Here is a 23,653-nt window from a genome sequence, read left to right as displayed (position 1 = left end):
ACAGTGTCTGAACGGGTTAATCCAAGTTTGAGCACAGGAGGTCAAATGCGCTACCCTGAAGCCGCAGAAATACCTTCTGTCCAGTGATAGCCTGCTGTTTTTTGCGACATTCGTCCCCTTGCCCTTTTTTCTCATAACAGCCGGGTCCAGGCGAGTGTGCCTGCGTGTTCGTGCCCAACATCTGCTGCTGCAGCGGTCTCCGCTCCCAAAGGAAAATGCCTCGCACAAAGAAGCCTCAACCACACCAGTCGTCCCTCATTTCTGGCGGCACTCTCGGCCCAGCGGGCTTGAGGAGGTCAGTGCCAGTGATGTTGTTGTGCTGCAGCTGATGCTAACTGTATGCGAAAGCCGTTGCGCTTGTAGCACCAATTTTCAGAAAGGCCCGACATCTGGTTCCATACCTGCAGTCCGCATTCCTATTTCATTAGCACCACTGTACATGCACACTGTTTTGGGCCGCAGTATAGGTTGAGCTGAACCTGCGCCCCGGCCTAAAACATCCCACCCCTTTTCAGCCTCGCCAACTGGCCAGAGATTATTTTCATGTGCGCGGCCAAAGCCGGTTCATCTTGGAAACCGGGCCATGAACAGATCTAGCTCTTATAAGGCCCAGCTTGTGGAGCCAACGGAGACTTTAAGGGGCCACAAACAAAAAATACAAATTTGGTTCGCCAACACTTTCACTGCAGGGTTTTTTTTTATTGCTAGTCCTCACTCCCTCCCATTCTGGTTTGTGTGGTTGGCGGCCACTAAACTAGGCCACCCCGTGCACGGGCACCTTGAGTAATCTTGGTGACGGTATTGGCGACACCGCGGAGCCCGAGCCTCCAAACGTAAGCTGTAGCCAACCGTGGCGAAGTGTTTATAGGTGGTGGGTGAGAAAGCACAAACGGTGGCCATCGGAGCCACTGAACTTGCGACCTTTTGTCAACTTCATTACATCCAGGTTTAACTGTACACAGACACACGCAAGGTTTGGGCACAGATACGCAAACGTAAAGGACAACAGACACACGGCCTGCCCCTGGTTAGCAACACAGGGGGCACACTCGAAAACCAGGCTAGCACACTTGCACGACGCTTCCGACACATGTCCAGTTCTGCACACCTTCAGAAAGAAGTCCTTGCGGGATAATAATGAGGCAACCTTGTCTTATAACACCCCCTTTTCATTTCATGAGCTGGATATGTCTCTCAGAACTTGTAAGCCTTCACCTCCAGGTGCAGACGACATCACATACACCATGAAACAACACCTCACACTCTTGAAACACTTCTACACCTATACAACAAAATATGGCTTTCGGGGCACATTCCCAGATCTTGGGGGGAGACTATGGTGACTGCTTTCCTAAAGGAGGTGCAAGCTTCTCGAGAATGTGATAAAAAGGGAGGTCATATGTACTTTTTAGAATACAGTGGTCTCCTCGAGAGCTGCCAGGTTCGTATCAGGGTGGGGTGATCCATGAATAACCAAATCGTCACCCTTGAGTCATACATAAAGGATACTTTCATTCATAAACATTTTGTGCAACATTGTTTTTCAACCTTGAGAAGGCGTATGACACTGCTTGGCGTTGTGGAATCCTCAGTAACTGTAGAGGACGCCACCTGTTGACTCGAGTAACTGGGAAGTGGCGCCCCCACTCTGTATAAAGCCATTGGTGGGAATTAGTTAACGGGGCTTTTTGTTGTTCGTGAACTGCGCGTGGTTGCGTCATTCTTCGAGGGCTTCACGCCCACATTCGGCCCGGCTAGCGGCGTCCACGCCACCCGGGCGCGTCCCTACATGGTGTCAGGAGTGGGATCCTGCGACAACCGTGCAACATGGAGGATAACCCAGCCGCCGCCTCCGCCGTGACCGCCAGCTTCACGTTGCGAACCCCGCCACAGTTCACTTTCGACAACCCAGCCCAATGAACCGCGTGGCTTCAACAATTCGAGGATTACTCCTTCGCCTCAGGGCTGTCCTCCGCCCCCGAAGAAACCAAGGTACGCACGCTCCTCTACTGTATGGGTCCCCAAGGTCGCGAGGTGCTTTCGTCTCTCATGTCAGACGCTGAGGCCTATCGCTCGTACTCCGGCGTGACAACGAGTCTTTCGGGATATTTTGTACACCCCGTCAACGAGGTATACGAATCGAGCAGGTTCCACAAGCGCACGCAAGAGGTAGGCGAGTCAGTCGACGCGTTTTTCACGGCGCTCCGAGATCTCGTGAAGAAATGCAACTACGCCTCTCGGGAAATTGATGACCGGCTGGTTCGGGACAGATTTATCGTGGGGTTGCTTGACTCTCGCTTGACCGACCAGCTCTGCCGCAATCCAAAGCTTACACTGGACGAGGCGCTCATCCAAGCTCGTCAGTACGAAGACGCTGAAAATGAGAAAAGGCGGCGTCAGGGGACAGGCTTCGCACCAGACACACTGAACATTGACGCCGTTGCGAATAAGCAGTACCGAACAGTGTTGCGGAGTTACCAGTCCGGAATCGGAATGAATCCGGAATCATTCCACATTTTCGCAACCCCGGAATGGATTGGGAATGGAATGGCGACAATACTTGAAGGAATGGAATGGGAATGGAATTAAGTGCATTTTGCCCGGAATGGAATGGGAATGGAATTACATGTATTTTCCCAAAATAAAGCACATGTACTTTTTCCTCCTACGCGCGGTTTTTGTCAAAATATGCATAAACACAAAAAGTACCCACCAGAGCAAGTTCAAACATCAGAAACCGGAGCCTTGAATTTAGCAAACACAGTACTGTTTAAATATATTGGCTAGTTTCAAGCACGGTATATGTATATGCAGCGAGCCTACAATTCTGCCCTTATATACAGCGCTGCTACGACATTCGTCGCGATTTTCCGCGTAATAACCGCGGCTCTAAGCCGTTGGTATGCGTGGTGGGGAACTACTGCGGAGGCATCCCCCCTCCCCCCTTGTCTCCCACTAACTGGGCCTTGTGATTTTTTACCTTGGCGGCGCATCCGCCCCGGCTGCGAGCTGTCTCCGCCCGCCCGTCCCCCCCCCCCCCCCCCCCACCCCCCTTTCCTCAACTTTTGTTTTTTGCTTCTGGAACCTTCGGCGACTCGCATCCAACCTTCCCGTCAGCGGGACGCTGGCGCGGTGGTTATGTTCACTGCAAACTTCCACATATCAGCTTACGCCCTATCTCACCTCGCGCTCCCCAGTTCTCCCCCAGGAACGTTTGCAATACTGTCCCTCCTGTGTAGACACTTGGACGCCTTTGCCCGGAGAAGCGTCGACGAAGGCCTAAAATATTGGTTCGGGGATCCACCCGAAACAGGAGAACCCATGAAATAGGAACTGCGGCCACGGCTGCGCCTCCCAGCTCCGATGCGGCAATTAGCGGCCGAATAAAGGCCGCGTTCGCTCTGTTCTAGGGAGCGTCTGCAAAATCAGCGAACAGCTCGTGCCACAAACGAACCTCTCACCAGATAGAAGAAGCACTTAATCGACCAGATTTAGGGGAAATCCCCAAGGTGGAGTAAGTTTCTATGAGGGAAAGTTTTTCATACACCTGAATGCAGCCATGTTTATGGCTACATATGCCTACAGAGGAAAGCTACAAAGAAGAAGCTCTCCGTCACCTGAACAGTTGCTACTGCAACCGACAAAAATATAATAAATAATTCTCTAGACAGCAAGTAGAGCTTTGATGACGACTTCTGCTTCCCCATGCTGGATGTAAGACTTAAGTAACCGCACACCTGGCGCCTAAAAGAAGAGGAGGAAAGGGGGGGGGGGGGGGTCTCTTGTTGGCACTGCCGCCGCGCTGGCGCCTGTAGGCGACAAAAGAAGCCCAATGATTGATTTAGGAGTACGCCCATACTGTACAAGCTGGGCGATGCTTCCCCCTTCACTTTCTGTGATACCCCGCCCCTCTTCCTCCTAGCTTTTTATGGGAAATAAACACCGAATTCATAGCGCACTACCGCACACTTGCTCCTACGCTCAGCGGCTCACGTACGCACAATACGTCCACCAACATGGCACATTGTAAACAGTTTTTTTTTATATAACCCGTGAAGAAAAAAAAACAAGCTGCACGATGCAAGCTTTGTTGCGAAACGGTTCCGACCAATCGGAAAGCGAACGCTAGCCGCCTTCCCTTGCTTTGCCGATTCTCAAGGGCAGTTTTCACTGCAAATGCGACGTAAGCTTACGTGGAACGCGTGTTTTCCACGGCATCCCTGATAATGACAGCAAAGCGAAACCGGCTCCCAAACACGTCTTTCGAGCAGCTCATGTTTGTCAAGCGCCACGTATAGTAGAAGGCAACTGTTTTATTTTGCTTTTTGTTTTTGTTTTTACAACTGATCGTTGAAGCAGCCGTCATTTACACTTCGTGTTTTAAAAACTGTATGGCGAAGCACCCATTTAGCTGATACCATTTTGTTACGTAATTTGATGAATGAAACCAAAATAAAGCTTTTTTCGACCTTTCACTGCAGCTTGAGACCTTTATTGCAGCATATAAAATTCATGAGGACATCTAATTGCAATGCTGAGCACGAGGTCACGGTTTCGATTCCAGGCCGCGGTGGCCGCTTTTATGATGGAGCAGAAAAGCAAAAACGCCTTTGTGTACGAGGTATCGGCGCACGTTGAAGATTCCCAGGTGGTCAAAATTAATCCGGAGCGCTCCACTACAGCTCGCCTCATCGCCTGCGTTGCGTCGGTGCGTTAAATCCTACAATCAATCAACGAGGGCACCTAAGCACTTTTTCTGGCGTAGGGATTTCCGCAACACTAGACTGGCTGACTGCCGAACGTGTCCTTCTAATATTATCGTTATCATTTTTCTTTACTTTTTTTTCGGTTGATCGCCCAGACCAGAAGACAGTTGGGGGAACCTACATTGCTACTCCACTGCATGCAACTCATCAAATTAGTTGTACAGGCCTCAGGTATACAATGAGTTATACAGGCCTTGGATTCAGTTTTTGCTGAGCCCGAGGTCGCAACGCATTCTCTAAGTCCTTCTTTATTTATCTAGATTCAAAGGTTGCGTGGTGTAAAAGTGTGAACCATCTCCGAATTTGTAAAAGAAAAAACAAGACGCAAATTAGTATACGAACAAGTGCACTATCCCAGGATACACTAACGAGAGAAAAAAATTATCTCGGCGCATTGGTTCCCACCGAGACACCCATACAAAGGTCGCGCATACTCTAAGCACAGCCTGAACTTTTGATCGTGTGCAGCGGATGATACCTGACGCATGTAACTAAGCTTTTCGGCAAGGGCGACATTGCCAACCTATCCATGCTTTCAACGCACGCTTGACATCCGTGAGAGCTGACGACCTCTGCGGCCCGTGATCCGTATTTGGTGCAAAGGCAGGACAAGGTGCTGGAGCGGTAACTCTTCCAACTGATACCACCAGATCCAGAGGTTCTGTTCCCCAAGAACAAACTTATAGTTATAACCATACTCACGACCGCTCCATACTCATGTAAACTACAACGCGTGTAATACGTGTTTAATGAACATGTCTTCTTCAACCATACTTTTGTCAGTTCAAAAAAAAAAAACATGTCGTCACTTTAGCATTAACACATTCAGGCTTAAACAATATGAAAACACCACAACTCGTAATGACACGCTGACCATGGAAATACTAGAATAACTAACGGGAGAACTGCCTCTGTGGGAATTGTGGGGTGATCGCACTGCACGAGATCAGCCACAAATCCCCTATCTCTTGACCTTGGGGACGTGTTTTGCGTGTGTTAGCAGTTCTTAACGAGTGTAATAACATCAGCCTAATAGAGGGTTCATTGGTATCTTGATAATCACCCGATAAAACGGGGAGGAATTAGAGGAATGGAATTGAACTGGTCGGCCATTTCCGGAATGGGAATGGGCGATCTTTTGGCATTCCGAGGAATTCAAAGGAATGGAATTTAGGCGAATTGTCCTTCCCCGGAATGGAATTGGAATGGAATGGGGACGCCCATTCCGCAACACTGGTACCGAATGGCCGCCGCCCCAGCGCGCGAAACTGCACGAAGTAACGTCTGTCGGCCTCCCGAGTACCGCGCCGGCCCGAAGTCGGCATGCGATTTTTGCGGCCACGCCCCTCATCCGCGATCTGATTGCCCAGCGCAGTGGGCCACATGCAACCACTGTCGCAAGAACGGACACTTCGCGGCGGTTTGCCGCTCGAATAGCACTAGGCGCTTAAGCCAAATCCAGCTCTGCGCCGTGGATGCAGCGCAAACAGAACGCCGGCACGTTGTTGTTCATGTCAATGGACGCCCCCTTCAATTCTTGGTGGATACGGGGGCGGACGTTTCGGTCGTACCTCCGAGATTCGCGGGGTGCCCAGTAGACCTAGACAAACCCAATAATGAACACTTGATGGGGCCGGGACATTGCCGCCTAAAGTTGCTCGGGACGTTTCCTGCTACCCTGTCGTGGCGAGGCCGGACGGTATGCAAAAAATTGTACGTCGTAGCAGACATTGACTCTCCTCTGCTGGGGTACTCGGCGGTAGTGGACCTGGGAGTCGTACAGTTTGTTGACGCCGTGGAAGACGAAGCTCCGAACAGGCCCCCAACGTCCGACAAGGCCGCAGCTTCGCTGTTCTCAGGCCTTGGCGAGATGCCTGAAGAATACCACATTCACATCAAGCCTGGAGCGGTTCCATTTTCTCTAAGCGTTCCTACGCGAATCCCTATTCCCCTCGAAGGCGTAGTCAAGAAGGACTTAGACGCGATGGAAAGGGACGGGGTCATCCGGCGAGTCACAGTGCCAACCCCGTGGTGTGCTGGTATTGTGCTGGTACCCAAAGCGGATGGAGAGTACAGAATTTGTGTCGACCTCACGAAGTTGAACCAAGTAGTTCTCCGGGAGAGACACCTTATGCCCACGGTGGACCAGGTACTTGGGCGTCTTGGCAATGCCGCAGTCTTCTCGAAACTTGATGCAAAATCGGGGTTTCATCAAGTAAGGCTATCTGAAAGCTGCCAGGAACTGACTACCTTCATAACCCCGTTTGGTCGCTACTGCTACCGCCGCCTGCCCTTCGGCATCACCTCCGCTCCCGAAGTGTTTCAGCGCCAAATGTCTCGGATTCTAGAGGGTCTGGAAGGATGTGTGAACATGGTAGATGACATTCTAGTATTCGGCAGGGGCCGTTCCGAGCATGACAGCAGACTCCAAGCAGTCCTTCGCAAGTTATAACAAGCACCCGCCGCGGTGGCTCAGTGGCTAAGGCGTTCCGCTGCTGAGCACGAGGTCGCGGGTTCGATTCCCGGCCGCGGCGGCCGCTTTTCTGATGGAGGCGAAAATCAAAAACGCCCGTGTGTTCGAGATTTCGGCGCACGTTAAAGATCCCCAGGTGGTCAAAATTAATCCGGAGCCCTCCACTACGGCGCGCCTCATCGCCTGCGTTGCGTCGGCGCGTTAAACCCTACAATCAATCAAGTTAGAACAAGCGGGCATCACGTTGAATGCCTCGAAATGCTCCTTTGGGGTATCTTCCGTCAAGTTCCTTGGTGTAGTGGTAAGCGCAACTGGCATCTCGGCTGACCCCGACAAGGTATCTGCTATTGTGAACATGAAACCACCGACAGATACGCAAGGCGTCCGTCGTTTCCTGGGCATGCTGAACCACATTGTAAGGTTTTTGCCGAACCTGTCTGCCGTCACTACACCGATTCGGCTCCTTTTGAAGAAGAATGCGGTCTGGACCTGGGACCAAGCGCAAGCGACCTCTTTCGAGACATTGAAGAGAATGGTGGCATCTAATGCTTGTATGGCCAGCTACAATCCAGAGCTACCCACTCTTGTGTCGGCAGATGCCAGTTCGTTCGGGCTAGGCGCGGTTCTCTTGCAGGAGCAACAGACGGGAGAGCGACGGGCTGTTGCGTTCGCGTTAAGAGCACTGACTACCGCTGAGCAGCGGTACAGTCAGATTAAGAAGGAAGCGCTTGGTGTCTCTTGGGCCATCGAGAGGTTTGAGGAATTCCTGCGCGGACTCAGCTTTGTCGTTCAAACAGACCATCAGCCGCTCGTCAGGTTGCTTGGCTCCGCCGATCTTGACCTCATGCCCCCTCGCATCCAGAGATTTCGCATAAGGCTCATGTGATATCAGTTCACCGTCCAGTGTGTTCCAGGGAAGTACCTGGCCACTGCAGAGACAAAGACAACAGAGAGACTACAATAACCGACACGCAGCGCATGACCTTTGTGCTCTCGACGATGGGGAGGAAGTATGGGTACGCGACACGCAGTCAAGGGCGACGGTCCTAAGCCCGGCTCAGAGACCCCGCTCGTACATCGTCCAGACGCCCCAGACGCCCGCAGTGAGAAACCGCAGACACCTCGTCCCCTGCAGCAATCCTCAGTCACCCCCTCAGTTGACACGGGAAGCCCCAACCGTGCGGCCCCGACATCTGCGCCGTCTCCAGGACCACAGCGGGCAGCAACCGGTGACGCATCGGATATTCCAGCTCCTGCACCTGCTGCAAGATCGCCAGGCCACCGTTTTCACTAAAATGAGTTCACTAAAAAAGGTGTTGGGCAGAAGTGCCAATCAGACCACGAGGGAAGTAGTTGGAGCAGAAGATATTGTGCGGTTCGGGGGCGATTGCATCAGTGTGTCATCAATCTCTCTAACAACGAAGGAAATAGCCTACTTAAACGAAGCACGTGTTGGCAGTGGGCGGTAACGGCAGATGGATAAATTGTACTGCGTTTTATTATCTTGTTTATCTGCTTTGAAGCTGTTGTGTCACTATATCTTGTACGTATATAAATATTTCCCGTGTCAATTAACTATCAGTTGGAAGTCAGCGCTGTGTATGTCCCTTACTTGTCCTTGTGTGTGTTTTGTTGCGCTGTAGCTTAAGCTTGACCCCCTCGAAACGGCCGCAGGTGCAGGTACCTGGAGGTCCTGGAGGGCCAGCTGGAGGAGACTCTGCGCGCAGCCCTGGCTGCAGAGAAGGCAGCCGTGGAGCAGGTCTGCCGCAGGGCGGACATGTGGTACAACGACATCCTCCGCACCGTGCCTATGGTGAGGGGCACTACTGGGGCTGCACTGGTGCCGCACTGGGGCTGCTGTACTCTCCGGGCTTGCCTGCATGGGGAAGGACTCTGCACTGTAGGAAACGCCCGGGAGCACCTCGAGAGAAAGCAGCCGCTGAACTAACTACTATAGAGAGAAAATGGGTTGCATCACTGTGCTCTAGAGCTTTAGACGACTATAGGGTTCTTTGTGTTTTTCATGCTTAAAACAAAGAATCGTGAGATTATGAGTGCTGGGCAACCTACGGTGGGAGGCGTTGGAAAACAAATGGCCTGAGATTAGTGCAGCATGTTTTTGTGATAGAGAGCAGCCCTGGCTTTAATTTGTGAAATTTAAAAAAATCGAAGATGTCTTTTTTTTTGTAATCGACTTTCAAAATATACCAAAATGCATTACCTTGCTGGAGTACAGGGCATCTTGAGTACATAAACTAAAATTGGCATGAAGATTGAACAAGGACAGAAGAATAACACTAGAAAATGTCCACTACCTAGCTTGTTTAAATTCTGAGCAAAAAAAAGCCCCGAATTTGGGCAATTTTCAATTTTTTCTTTTTTACAATTTGGGATTTTTATTAAAATGAATTCCCTCTGTAAGCCAAACATGAATATAGTAAATAATTTTAGAGTATGCAAAGTCTTTACATAAAAAGAACTAAATCGATAGCTGCAGTAGTTTTTGTTTCAAAGCGGTAGTAGTTTCCAATTTTTCGCAAGCCACTCAAGGCAGCAGTGACCTGATGCCGGCTTTGGGAATTTTCTTGAGAAAGGGAAATTTTTTTTTCCATAAAAATCTTCACACGTTTTCTCCTGTGTACAAGGAGCTATATATAAAATATTCGTCAATACTAAAGAGGTCCACCGGACACGCCTGCCCGATCTCTTGTGAAAACACCCTTTCGTTCCATAAATAAATAAAAGTTCTGTTCCGGTTCAGCTCTGGAATGAAAAAAAGTAATGGTTCGTAATGGTTCCTGTTTTCGGCGGCGTTTTCTTTGCAGGAGGTGCTTATGCAGCCACTCACCAGGGCAGACCTTGAATGTGAGTTCACGAAAAGAATTTGAGTGGCCCCTCTGCTTGCCTGAGTGGCTTGTGATGCTTTGCAGTGCCTAGCAAGAAAAAAAATGTTTGGTTATATTTTTAAAAGATGAGAGCACATGTGTGCATCGCAATGTCCAAAAGGACGATGCTATATGTACTACGTAGTGAAGTCCCACCGGAAATTGCTATACGCACTACCCATATAGCGCCATCTATGAGGAGCTGTCACAAACACTCCCGAGCTTGCTTACGTTTACGACGCGTTTGAGCTTTTAATCGAGGCAGGAACAGAAATTACGCGGGCAGCCGGTGCACAACATATACGGTTAATACGGCGTTGATCAACATATCGTATGTTGGGTCGGGCCGGCCGCGTCATTTTTTGTTTATTTTATTTTTGAGTTTTGTGTAAGCAAGTATGTGTAGCCCGAAGCTGTTCATTCCTGGGTATTGCCAACTCTCTAAATAATATCCCACGGCGGCTTTATTCGCCTTAATAAGATTTATCAGGCGCCAGATTGCTCAGATCTCGCATGGTCTCTCATGGCTGCAGGGGGTACAATGTCTCGGGTTCGATTCCGGGCAGCCAAGGCTGCGTTGAATTTACGATGAAGGCGAAAAATTACTGCGTGTACCCGATGTTTCGATCAACACAATAGATCCCTGAGTGAGATACGTACGTGCACATGTCTACAACGCTGCAGCGTGCCTCTTAGCGCGTTGTGGTTTCGGCGGCGCAAAACACCAGTTTTGATTGTCTACGCAGCAGTTAACTAAAGCATGTTCTACAGGAACTCCTGAGTACAAACGGGAGAACATGCACCTGTGCTCATATGTGTTTGTACACCTTGCCTCGAGCTGTTAAAGTTGGCTTTTCCGCATGGCGGTTAAGCTGTGCAAGAAAGTCACCGGGGCTAAATGTGATAGTAAGAAACGCTTCTGATGTAAAGCAGCTCATCCATAGTCTTTAAGAAACGCTTAGGAAACATTCCTTTGCAATGTGACCTTAAAACGTTTCACACCCCTCTTCCCACTCGGCCTTCTTTTCGTAAATAAAGGCGCTTTCAACATGCAGACACAGGAAAAGGAAGATGCATATGTATAGAACTTTTTTCTTTCACGTACATTATGTCACATGCTAGCAGTGCCATTTGTCCACCACGTTTTCCTTTGTGCATTGTAACAGTTTCTTACCAAGATCCAAAGACTCGCCTAGGAAATTTCACATAACGAATGGTAAAAAAAATTATCTCTGTAAATTATGTGGAAGCAATGCCCATCTCTTCATTGTTGACACTTTCTAGTTTATCAGAGCTGCTGCAGCCAAGCGTCATGTTACATCTATAAACTAGAAAATACAGGAAAGAGGCCATTTCTAAGCAGACGGAATTATATTGATTAGCATCTGCGTTGTTTGAATTGTATGTTTTCCAACTGGCAGGGCAACTGCTATTATTTCTATGCATACAAGATGCCCATGATTTTGCTCCAGTATGTGACTCTTAGGTTGTTACATGCTGATAAAAGAATTCTGTGCTATCTTCATTCATACAATGCAACTCGTCGTGCTCATGGTGAGCATGCAGGGTGCACGTGTGACGCTTAGCATGGTAAACGTCAGGCGACGTCTGCTCAGTTGTAATGAGAATATGCCTACTCCAGAATGCTTAAATAACTGAACCAATCGTGAAAAACAGTCAACTCAAAACAACCTGAAAAAAATAGAAGTACCCTCCACCCTAAAAGAAAAAGAAGACAAGAAGAAACTAGTTAACTATTTCACATTATTTTAGGTTATCCAAAAATAAGTCTCCATGCAGAAGGTCCAAGACAGGCGGTTGTTTCTTACACTTTCAAGAAGACATCAACACTGCCATTGTTTTACAATATAAAGTAAATTTTTATTACACCATATCCTCAGCTTCAGTTGGTGTTGTCCTTTCTGGGTGACCTGTAAAACCAAAGGTGCAATATAATTAGCAATACAGCTGTGTTCCTTCTATACATGATAGAAAAAGAGCTAAAGGATATACATGGCAAAACCCAGGACCTTCTTCATTTTGTGTTATTTTTTGTTCTACTGGCCCAATTTCAATTCTTGACACCAACTTTCATGAAAAACCTATTCAGCATGATCTTCCATACCAACTCTTATTACATGAAATCGCTGCATGCACAATACGTTTTGCCTGAATGTAAATGTGGGTAAGAAATTTCTTCATTATTATTTTCAAGCAGCCAGTTTTTATTGCCAGTCACAGAAAATTGGGGCAGATGGTGCAGAGCTGTATGCGACCACACAGTGTGAAGTGGTGTCCAATTTTTTTGCAAATCACTTGTTAGCCCAACTGGAACCACACAACATACAGAAGCAGTCGTAGTCTTTGACACGGCCTTATAAATTGACGTGAACCTTTTTCATCCGCAGTTAGAACTGATATACTTTTTTTGCTGCCTGGTGCTGTTTACAGTAAGAACTACATTTTTTAGGAAAAAGTACTTGCCATCCAAAGAAAACCACTTCTGATTCAAAATAGCAATGTACAAGATTGGAATCATACTGCAGAATGGGAACGTATACATGTTGCCCCCCCCCCCCCAGCTACCCCAGCACTTGCACCTTCCCCCATGCCCTCTGCCTCTTCCTTCGTGAAACTGGATTTGCCGGCCCCCTCAAGATGCATGCTGACGCCCATGCATAAGGAACCAATAAAGTGTGCCACTGGCCGAATTGGTTCTCGATGCATAAATACGAGACTGATTCAAAGAGAAACGATAAGTAAAAGGGCACGGGTGCCTTCATGGTCTGTTCCACAACTTTCACTACAACTTGGAACGATGTTTTGGCCTTGAGAAAGGTATACGCCTCCATGCCTATTCGGCACTAGGAAGTGGATCCAAGCATCAGCACTGACTCCCCCCATCTATCATTACTAATAGCTTCACACTTGTTGATTAAAAAAGTGCTTGTCCTTATGCGTCATCCCACTTGTAACAATGCATGCAACGACATTTAACAAGGCGAGGGTAAACGCGCTGAAGGCATACAATACGCGTTCGCACCGTTCAGTTGCACGGGCCGGCTGTTAAGGAACCACGCGACAACGTATGCATGCTTGCGCATCGGCTGGAAAGGCTGGTGACGGAAAACAAGCTCGGTGGTCGATGCGGGTCTCCCTACTTCAACATCAGTGAAGCAAGCGTTACGGGACAAACCAACGAGGCCAGAAATACCTACCTTCAGATTGGGCAAGCCGTCTTCGAACCACTGCGGTGTGTTGACGGCGCGATCGGAAAGTTGCCACGCCAGCTTGACGGCCCTGGCGCGAATCGTGTACATCAGCCCGGCCCACTACTCAAGACTTGCGCTTTATTACCGTGATTTGTCGCAACAAGATTGCTGGGATCGATCCATCTATGGATCGGTCAAAAGCGACGAAAAGCAGCCAGGTCGACCAGCCGAACCCTTGAGACCACGTACGTTAAGAAACATAAAAAAAGTGTTTCTGACAGCACCCATAGATGGCGCTATATGGGTAGTGCGTATAGCAATTTCCGGTGGGACTTCACTACGTAGTACATATAGCATCGTCCCCCATGCATAAGGAACCAATAAAGTGTGCCGCTGGCCGAATTGGTTCTCAATGCATAAATACGAGACTGATTCAAAGAGAAACGATAAGAAAAAGGGCACGGGTGCCTTCATGGTCTGTTCCACAACTTTCACTACAACTTGGAACGATGTTTTGGCCTTGAGAAAGGTATACGCCTCCATGCCTATTCGGCACTAGGAAGCGGATCCAAGCATCAGCACTGACTCCCCCCATCTATCATTACTAATAGCTTCACACTTGTTGATTAAAAAAGTGCTTGTCCTTATGCGTCATCCCACTTGTAACAATGCATGCAACAACATTTAACAAGGCGAGGGGAAACGCGCTGAAGGCATACAATAGGCCTCCTGCGCTGCCCAGGGGGCGCTGCGCAAGCGGCTTCCGGGCAGTACTTCCGGGTAGTACAAAGCTGCGCGGGTCCCATAGGATCCCGTGTTGACAGAAGCAAAATGAGCTCGACGCTCCCGATTATTTTGCGACGTGGTCACCAGCTTATCCCCGACGCGTCCGATCTATTTCAGCGATAAACTTGGCATTAGGGAAAAAAGCTTTGCAGCGCTTAAAACGTTTACAGCGCCGACGAAAGCGCCGGGACCGTGGCGGCGTCTGCTACTCGCAGGTTCACCGATCGATGGTCGTACGAAGTGAAATTTTAAGTGAAATTTCTAGTTTAAACTAATACTCTAGGTGACAGAGACATCTCAAAAACAGCCAAGTAGAGTGACGCAATCGGTGATGATCGCGCTTTAAAAAGCCAGCGAGTCCGGCGGGCCGCAGGCTCGCCTGCTGCGGTGCGCCGCTCTTTTGCGTACCTGCACACTATGCGTGCACTTTCATTAAACAGTGCTCATTTGGTCGCCGTTACGAATACACGGTGCAGCGTTAGCTTGCCGTTTTGTTGCGTATCTCAGTGACAAATTGCCGCGACCGTCAGAAGCGTGAAATCTGTTTTGCGATTCCGAAATTCGTGGCCGTAAAACAAAGTGGTCGGGCAAACTAAGAGGCCGCTCGCTTTCCTTGTTTTCTCTCGCTTTACTTAATTACGCTCTTGCAGTATACATTCCCAGTTCGCACTTAATAGCCTAGAATGAGGGTCAGCAACAGCCGAGTTCCATGCAGCCGACACGGCGGAGGGCTGGACGGCAAATGGGAAGGGGGGGGGGGGGGAGGGGAGGGGGGGACTTTGAATGCAAAAAGAAAAAATTCAGCAAATTTTTAATAATATTTGACAATAATCTGGCGAAGTGTGAAGATGGGGGTGCAATTCAACTGGAGGACGCCAATTCTCTGTTCTTGCCTCGCTGTCTAACTCCATTAGAAGTCAAAACTGGCGTGTCGGCGTTCAGATTCGAGGCCTGCACTAGAAAACCAACACAGTCAGTGATGATCGTATGTAAATATTCGGGGCCCCGCGCCGTGTATGCGGCTGTGTTATGCTGTGTTATGTGGTGTTATAGAAGTACACATCTCTGCAGGCAGCGGGCGTGTTATTTGGTGCATGTTTTGCGTCCTTTAATAGCGCCTAATTTGTTTATTTGGCGCTATTGCCCCACCTACTCGCTAGTATACATGAACCCTCCCGTTCGTAAATCGTGCGGCGTAAAACGTTACGAAAGAATCATTTAGTTTGCGAAAATGCGAAACAAAATTTCCACTCGTTTCAAAGGCGGTGCCAGGCCAGCAGTGTCAGCTGAGTCTGCTGCGCAATTCTTGCGTTCGCTTGCATGCTCCCGCTGAAGCAACCTTTTGCAGTTTACTCAGGATATAGGATGAGCAGCGTTCCGTGTTTATGCTACTCGTGAACTTTCCTTTGTCGACCGCACGCAAGAAGAAAAAACTAACTGTCGTGAAACAGTTAAACCACCCGACCTGGCGATACTGTCCCACGCCGCGACACCATCGCGAAAGCTCGCTAAAAGAAAGCCGACAAATCGGCTTCTTTTAGCGGATATTATTTTGTTTAGCCTCTGCAACTACTTTAAGGGCTATTTCATACAATATGCAGTCATTTAAACTCGCCACAAAGCGCCACAACCAACTTTCACTGTGGCTTGTAATTGAAAACACATGGAGGGCGGCGAGGGTCGTCTGCTTTTGTACTACCCAGAGGCGTTGGCCGCTAGGGGCGCTGCATGTCGCCAAAACTCCAGCGCAGGAGGCCTATTGGCGGTGAGCGCGAACACAGGCGGCGCTGCGAAGCGCGCCTTCGTGACGTCAGCTTAGGGATTCTCGCACTTGTCGTCTGCTTCACTCAGGATCGCTCTCCCTGCTGTTTCTTTGCGCTCGGTCAACGTCTGATGCTTGTCCGCAGAAGAATTGGCGTGTGGGTAACTTTTATCGTAATAATAGGCTTAAAATCGCCTCCACTAGCTCATGGTGTCAATTAAAGTATAGTTTTGGATACCGCTACGGGAGAAACATTGCCGGCGCCACCCCATTTCTTGCGAAGCCGGTTCTGTGCGGAGCGCGAAGAGTCGGAGCTAGGCGTCAGCTTCTCATGTAAGCATTCGAACAAAAGGAACAGTCAGCTGCTAATGACCGACAACAGCGAAAATGGAAGACCAAAACAAATTCTAGGCCTTCAGGGCTGTCGGCTTTGGCAGAAGGCATCACGATTCCCGGTAATCATATGTAAGGTAAAACAGTTTTTGCAACCTTGCCGAACGCTCGAACGCGTTTTGTCACATCACTTTACGTAGTCAAGGCGTGAAAGTTTGCCGACATGCACTATACACTGCAAAAACTGTAGGTTGAGTTCCAAATAACCCAGTGTGTATATACGCGCCTGCTGATTCTATACCAGGCATCTAACCAGTATGCAGGTTTATTGAGCAAAACGAGTCACGTCTTCGTTAAATTTATAGTAAAACATATATGTTTGTTAAGACCTAGAGGGATATTTCGGAACACTTTGCACAGCCATATCTTCCCGATATTCGGATATCCATTATAGGAAAACTGCACTCAAGAGGTGGAGGAGGAGTAAGGGGAGGAGGGGAAAACTTTGTTTAACAATTAAATCGATCTGGTTAGTGGGCCGGGTCCTCAGTCCAGGACAAGAGAGTAAAAGTAATTTTCTTCAAATCATAGAACGCCATCCCGAGTAGAATAGGATTTGTTCTTCGCGCCTGGAAGGGTTGAAAAGCAATAAAGAGCTACTTGGAATGCTTCGGTTTAGAGTCTTGTAATATATGTAGGTATACTATTTATTACGTTAGTTAGCGAGTATATCATGCCTTCAACACCGTAATCATGTCATCATTGTTTGAGTTGAGAGGCAATTCGTTATAATAACGATATAATTACGATAGAAATTCGGAGCACAAAAGCCGCCTTCGAGTACTGTGGACCACGTTGTTTAGGGCGCGATCGCGGTGGCGTAGCACAAACCTTCTCATTGTATTTGCATGTGAATAAACAAAGCACGCTGCGGATATGCACCTTCTTGCACGCAGCCGTAATGAAAGCCCATTTGTGAAGAAGGGAATATATGCCACACAAAATGAAGGAAATATCTACACGACCTTTGTGAGGCTCCCAAACATCCCGAAACCTCCTAATAAGAAGTTGGTGACGGCGCAGAAAAACTAATGCGTTGGGCAGAAAAAAAAGCAAGAAACATTAATCCGATACAAGACAACAACGAAAGAAACAGAAGAAAGCCGCTTTATTTCTTGCTGTGCGATGAGCGTGTAGAGGCCGCTGCTTGGTACGTAGTATTATAGACTGTTGAGTCTTCATAGGAGCATCTCAAAAATACTGCAGGGAAGCCTACGCATTTTGAATACTTATCGACAAGCTCTGATCGCTGATCCTCGCGAATAAGCAAGAAAGGACGAGTTACACACGATCTTCTGACCGATACTCTGAAGAAAGGTGTTCTCTATCTCTTCGTGTGTTGCAAACTTGTGGGGGATACAGCTTCAAATTATTCAGATGCGTCAGAAGCTGTCAAAATAACTGAGTCGCTAGAAATACGCTTTTTAACGCACTACAGCAACGAAGCGGGCGATTTCTAGCCCAGGCACTGTTGCCTTTCACAAACGGAGTGTAGCAGACGACAGCGGCGCGAATCCCTAAGCCGACGTCAGAGCCAGGGGGCGCCACTCAAAGATCTCACCGCCAATACGCGTTCGCACCGTTCAGTTGCACGGGCCGGCTGTTAAGGAACCACGCGACAACGCATGCATGCTCGTGCATCGGCTGGAAAGGCTGGTGACGGAAACACAAGCTCGGTGGTCGATGCGGGTCTCCCTACTTCAACATCAGTAAAGCAAGCGTTACGGGACAAACCAACGAGGCCAGAAATACCTACCTTCAGATTGGGCAAGCCGTCTTCGAACCACTGCGGTGTGTTGACGGCGCGATCGGAAAGTTGCCACGCCAGCTTGACGGCCCTGGCGCGAATTGTGTACATCAGCCCGGCCCACGACTCAAGACTTGCGCTTTATTACCGTGATTTGTCGCAACAGGATTGGTGGGATCGATCCATCCATGGATCGGTCAAAAGCGACGAAAAGCTGCCATGTCGACCGACCGAACGCTTAAGACCACGTACGTTAAAAAACATAAAAAAAAGTGTTTCTGACAGCACCCATAGATGGCGCTATATGGGTAGTGCGTATAGCAATTTCCGGTGGGACTTCACTACGTAGTACATATAGCATCGTCCTATTCAAAAACTGTGGCCCCAAGCAGGTGTCGAGTGCACGTTTTCCTGCAAAGTGTCTCTGGAGTCAATGCGTGACGCACAAGTTATGTACGTGGCATGCAGCCTTGCACATAATCCTCCAGCGGTGTAGAAATGTGTCAGTGTAGTATTCTTGAAAGTGATGCATTACTATAGGATTTATTTACGAGGATTTATAGTGAAGTTATCCTGCTTAAATTCTCTCTTGTATCAAAGGGCTGCACGGCTGTGCATCGAAAAAAAGTCATGTACACTTTCAACAATGAATTGCTTATAACTAGGGTTCTACGTTTTCGGAGTTTATTTTTGAGCAAATTCGGAGGGCAGTTTTTTTGTTTTTGCAAACTCGGAGTTTTTCGGAGCTTCCTTTCAGAGTACACAGAATTCGGAGTTTTTCGAATTATTACGGTCGTAGGGTATTGATCTTTAAGAAATGCCATGTACAACAATAAAAGAAATCCAACAGCAGAGACATTTTTATTGCAGAGTCAATATTTGGAACATTCGTGATGACATCCATTTACAACTTGTTGTATTATATAAATGCAAGCATATTTTCCAATGTTAGTGTCTGTCACCGCAGCACGCTCCTTACGACTGGCCACGCGAAACACTCAGAATGCTCTTTCGACATTCGCACTAGATATGGGAAGACCCAGCAAATCCAGTGCGCAACGTGAAAGGGTGGGCCAATCTTGCGCATGCATCTGCCAAAACTGCCGCGGCTCCACAATTACCTTCACAACGTAGGCCCGATACGCCAGGAACTCTTTCTAGCTGGGTAATATCACGCCCTCGCTGCACGACCAGTGTGAACAAGTGCTTGTACATCTCGAACGTGTGAGGTAGTTCGGGTTGACGATCTGCACCCAATACCAAAACAAATCGCATGTATTGCAAGTCGTCCGCAATATTTCATTGGACAGTCTGGCTCCACTTCTTGGCTACAGCACCGTAGTACTCATGAAAGCTGTTAACAGCGTACAAGCACGTCTCGTCAACAATGTCGAGCATGCAGTCGACTTGCCCGCCAAAACTCGTCACTGAGGCGTCAGTCCATTGGCTTAACAGTGCCTTCAGGAGCATAGCAAGTAGGGAATCGACCCCACCAATGTAGATTCAGCTTCTAGTTGCTTGATTATATAGAACACTTTGTTCGAGGTTTTTTTCAAGAATCTGAACTTCACAAGCAGGTCATGCAGAGAGCTAGGTGTCATCACAAACGCTTTCAGGTTGTCACACTTCTTCCCTTTTGCATAATCACTCTTTAGAAATGCCACTATAGCGCTCCAGTATTCGAGGACTTCAACAAGAGCTTCGTGAAACAAAGACCATCTAGATGGGCTGACAGTCCATAAGCACTTCAGCTCAATGTTCATGCTCGCACAGACGGAACCAAACTTACGGCCAGGTTCTAACTTGAACGCGGCAGAACTTGCAGACGACGAGTTCATTGCCGGAAGTTGCTTCAAAATCTGGATATTCTTTGGCGTAATCAGCAGGGAGCTTTTGCTATCTGCCATGGCGCGGTTATGCTGGAATGAAGTGACCTTATAACTCTGACGCCCGATTTTATTCGGGACTGTACCCTGCGAACGACAGAAAAGATGGAAAAGGGAGGACCGCGAGTAAATACAATAAAAACTAAAAACTAAAAAGTGGAGGATGAGTTAAAACCACCCACATTAAAAAAGGCACTTTGGGAAGGCAAAAACTACTGATTGGATAAGAACTTCAGTTCTTTCTTTGTCAGTCGTGGAAGCTGTGCTAACGCATTTGTCTTTGAATGAAACAATCTGGTAGGCCTCGATGATTTCTCTTGTTAGCTGATCCTCGTGTCGGCCTACAATGCTGGTCTTATCAAAATGTGACCTACATTCACAATCTCTGCAATGTATGCCCAGATGTCCGTTACTCGTCTTTTCTAAGTTGTTCCTATGCTCTGTAAGTCGATGATTCGAGCAACAACCTGACTGACCAACGTACTGTCTGCCACACGATAAAGGAATCGGAATATACGAAACGAATATCGAACACAGTCGAATAAGATTGGGAATGTAGGCCACATTTTGATAAGACCAGCTTTGTAGGCCGACACGAGGATCAGCTAACAAGAGAAATCACCCAGGCTTACAAGATTGTTTCATTGAAAGACAAATGCGTTAGCACAGCTTCCATAACACTGACAAAGAAAGAACTGAAGTTCTTATCCAATCAGTAGTTTTTGCCTTCCTAAAGTGCCTTTTTAATGCGGGTGTTTCAACTGTCATCCTCTACTTTTTGGTTTTTAGTTTTTATTGTATTTGCTTGTGCCCTCCCCTTTCCCTCTTTTCTTTCGTTTGCAGTGTACCGTCCCGTATAAAATCGGGCGTAACACTGAAAATAAACAAGTTAATAGTAGCGCCGTGTCCCGTCCACTTCGTTCGTCCTTGTTCCTTTGCGCTTACCCAAACGTTCAATCTTTAGCGAAATGAGGTCAGAGAAGGGCTGCAGGTACGTTTGAGGCAAAATATACGTAACTAACCGGCAGCGCCTGCGTTCATTCAGCTAGGAACGCTCGTTGGCTTGGCTTTTACGGTATTAAGCGAAAAAAAGTGGCGGTGCCACGCCGGCACGTGCGGGAGGAAAAGCAAGCACAGAAAGAACAGAACTTCCGCTGGCGCAGTTTCAGGCAGGGCACGCGAGCACTGCGAAGGCGGGAAATTTAAATTGCATTGGGCGGTAACAGTGAGCGGATAATGGCACTACAGCCAATTATGGCGAATCACTGCTCTGCACTTGTGACAGCTTTCACGTTGAGTGGCCCCGCAGGGGGCACCTTGTGTACTCAAGGTGTTTTGGTGAGTAGCGCCACCACGGTCCCGAGCTCCGCAGGGGTGCCTACTGCCGTAGGCACTTGGTGTCTTGCAACACCACGGACCCGAGCACATGTGGGTTGGACCCACCCAACGTCCCGGCTGTGCGTGGCTTTGCTGTATCCGGGGAAAAGGGGAACCTGGTGGCTGAGCCAAAGTTGGGGTTGTTTTGGACCTTTACGGCCCCCCAGCAGCGGCAACACGCCACTTCGGCCCCCGCTTCTCGCAGACGGTGCCCCCGGTCTGACCCGCCTGGGGGGAATCAGCCAGTCGCCTTTTCCTGTCCTCCTCTCAGCTCTTTCTCTTTCCTATTTCCTTTCCTAACACTGTCCTGTCATCTCATTTCTTCCTTATTTCTAAGTTTTTCCAGGCGGAGAGGGTTAATCCTGTGCAAAAACGTCACCCTCGATCCCGAGCATAGGATTATAGTGGCAAGGTACGGCTAGCGTGTTAAGTCACGTTCCCTTGTTGGGCTCGGTGGTGGGCGGCCGGCCTTGCTACCGAATGTACACCATGTATTTATGGCTTCTTTTTCCATCCCAAGAAAAACTGATCGGTCCCTGAAAAGGGGCCGCACCGAAGTACTTAGCATCAGAGCAGCTCCACCTGTCGAAACCTTTAACAAATACCTTGTGGTACACTCCGAAGAAGAAAATGCCTCGAGAACATTGTTGGGAAAGACTACCATGCAAAAAAACTTGCCTCAGGTGACCTGCTGGTAGAAGTACAAAGAAAAAACCAAACTGAAAACCTCCTGAAACAGGACACCCTGGCTCAACTAAAAGTGACGGTCACGCCACATCGTAGCCTAAACACAACCCAAGGTGTCATCTCTGAACGAGAACTACTTCATGAGAATGAAGACGATCTCCTCGAAGGGCTCAAAGACCAAGGCGTAACATGCAGCTGTGCGGAGGATAACAATACGTCGCGCAGGTGAGGAAATCGAACTAGGCACATTGTTTTGACTTTCAACCATCCAACACTTCCCGAATCAGTCCATGCTGCATTTATTTCTTGTCCAGTGCGTTCATACATACCTAATCCGCGAAGGTGTTTCAAGTGCCAGAAGTATGGCCATGGAACTCTGTCGTGCCGTGGCCGATCCATCTGTGCTCACTGCGCAAGCACTGACCACACTAGTGACAACAAGCAACAGGTGAAACACCCAAACTGCAGTGGACCACACTCTGCCTGCTCACGTGCATGTCCATCATTCAAAAAAGAAAAAGAAATAATCCAAATGAAAGTCACTTAGAACCTAACGTTCCCACAAGCACGCCTGAAGCATGCCTTGCTATGGGGCAAAAGTTACGCAGACGCAGCTCGCCGTGGGGTGGGGCGTCGTCTGGTAGATGCGGGCACCCAGTACAGCGAGGCTGACCTGGTCCCGTCGCAGCCCCCCACTCAGCAGCAGAAAGTCGCTACCGTGGCTTCTGCTGCTGCACTCCGACCTAGTGCTGGGCGAAAGGCCGCCAGCACGATTCCTGTCCAGGTCAGCGATGTTGACCTGGTCTCGTCTCCGGCACCTGTACAACAGCAGAAGACTGCTCCTGTGGCTACTGCTGTTCCAGCTGTGCCCAGTGCTGCGGCTACGGCCACTAGCACAAAGTCTGGTTCTGGCAATCTTTCAACTTCAGAAACCGCGGTTGAGGCCATGGATGTCTCTCCAAGTACGTCTGCTCCTGAGGCATCACAGGAGCGCCGCGGTGCCACAGGTCGTGGCAAACCAACCAAACCAAAGGCCAGTAAAGTCGTTGCCCCTGGAAATGACCCACAACCTAAGTGAACCTGCTCAGAAGGGCCCCGAAACCCGGCCTGCTAAAAAGAGGGGAAGAAACATGATCCAGAACATGATCCTTTTTTCTCTTCTGCTGATTTTCATGGCTGCTGAAAGTGTTATGTACTGGAATTGTAGGGGGTTGTTTAGAAATCTAGACGATATTTATGACATCCTCACCAATCATAAACCACAAATACTGTGTCTCCAAGAAACACACCTGCGCCCATCACAAACAAACTTCCTAACACAGTACATTGTTTACCGTAAGGATAGACAAAATTGCATCCAGCCGTCTGGTGGTGTGGCAGTAGTAGTCCAAAAATCTGTGGCTTGTCAGTACCTCCAGCTACAGACGTCACTCGAAGCTGTAGCTGTCAGAGCCATAGTTTTTGGCAAACTAGTGACAGTTTGCTCTCTCTGCATTTCACCCGACTATCGCCTTTCCAATGTCGAATTTGAAAACCTAATCAATGAACTACCTGAACCTTACATCATAGCCGGTGATTTTAATGCTCACAACCCCATCTGGGGATCTGTGCGAGCCGATGCTCGAGGGCGACTCATTGAAATGTTTGTCACGACATCCGGATGTTGCATAAGAAATGCC

The 23,653-nt window shown here is 48.6% G+C and overlaps 1 protein-coding gene and 1 pseudogene across 1 annotated transcript in view; both read left to right on the top strand.

The window, feature by feature from the left end:
- Positions 1-1,827: 1,827 nt before the first annotated feature.
- On the top strand, positions 1,828-8,125 carry LOC144174416 (uncharacterized; annotated as a pseudogene).
- A 798-nt stretch (positions 8,126-8,923) lies between these two features.
- LOC144164339 (uncharacterized) overlaps positions 8,924-23,653 on the top strand; it is a 72,451-nt gene continuing 57,721 nt past the window's right edge. Inside the window, exons 1-2 of the mRNA XM_077694847.1 lie at positions 8,924-9,052; positions 10,065-10,104. Of these exons, the coding sequence (XP_077550973.1) occupies positions 9,017-9,052; positions 10,065-10,104 (76 nt within the window). The 5' untranslated portion in view covers positions 8,924-9,016. The remainder of the gene's footprint in view (positions 9,053-10,064; positions 10,105-23,653) is intronic.

Source organism: Haemaphysalis longicornis, unplaced genomic scaffold (assembly GCF_048455015.1).
Source record: "Haemaphysalis longicornis isolate Haplotype H1 unplaced genomic scaffold, Haemaphysalis longicornis Haplotype H1 scaffold_1, whole genome shotgun sequence".
NCBI classification, from domain to species: domain Eukaryota; kingdom Metazoa; phylum Arthropoda; class Arachnida; order Ixodida; family Ixodidae; genus Haemaphysalis; species Haemaphysalis longicornis.
Note: the sequence above shows the minus strand (reverse complement) of the source record. Positions and strands in the feature narration are given on the sequence as shown.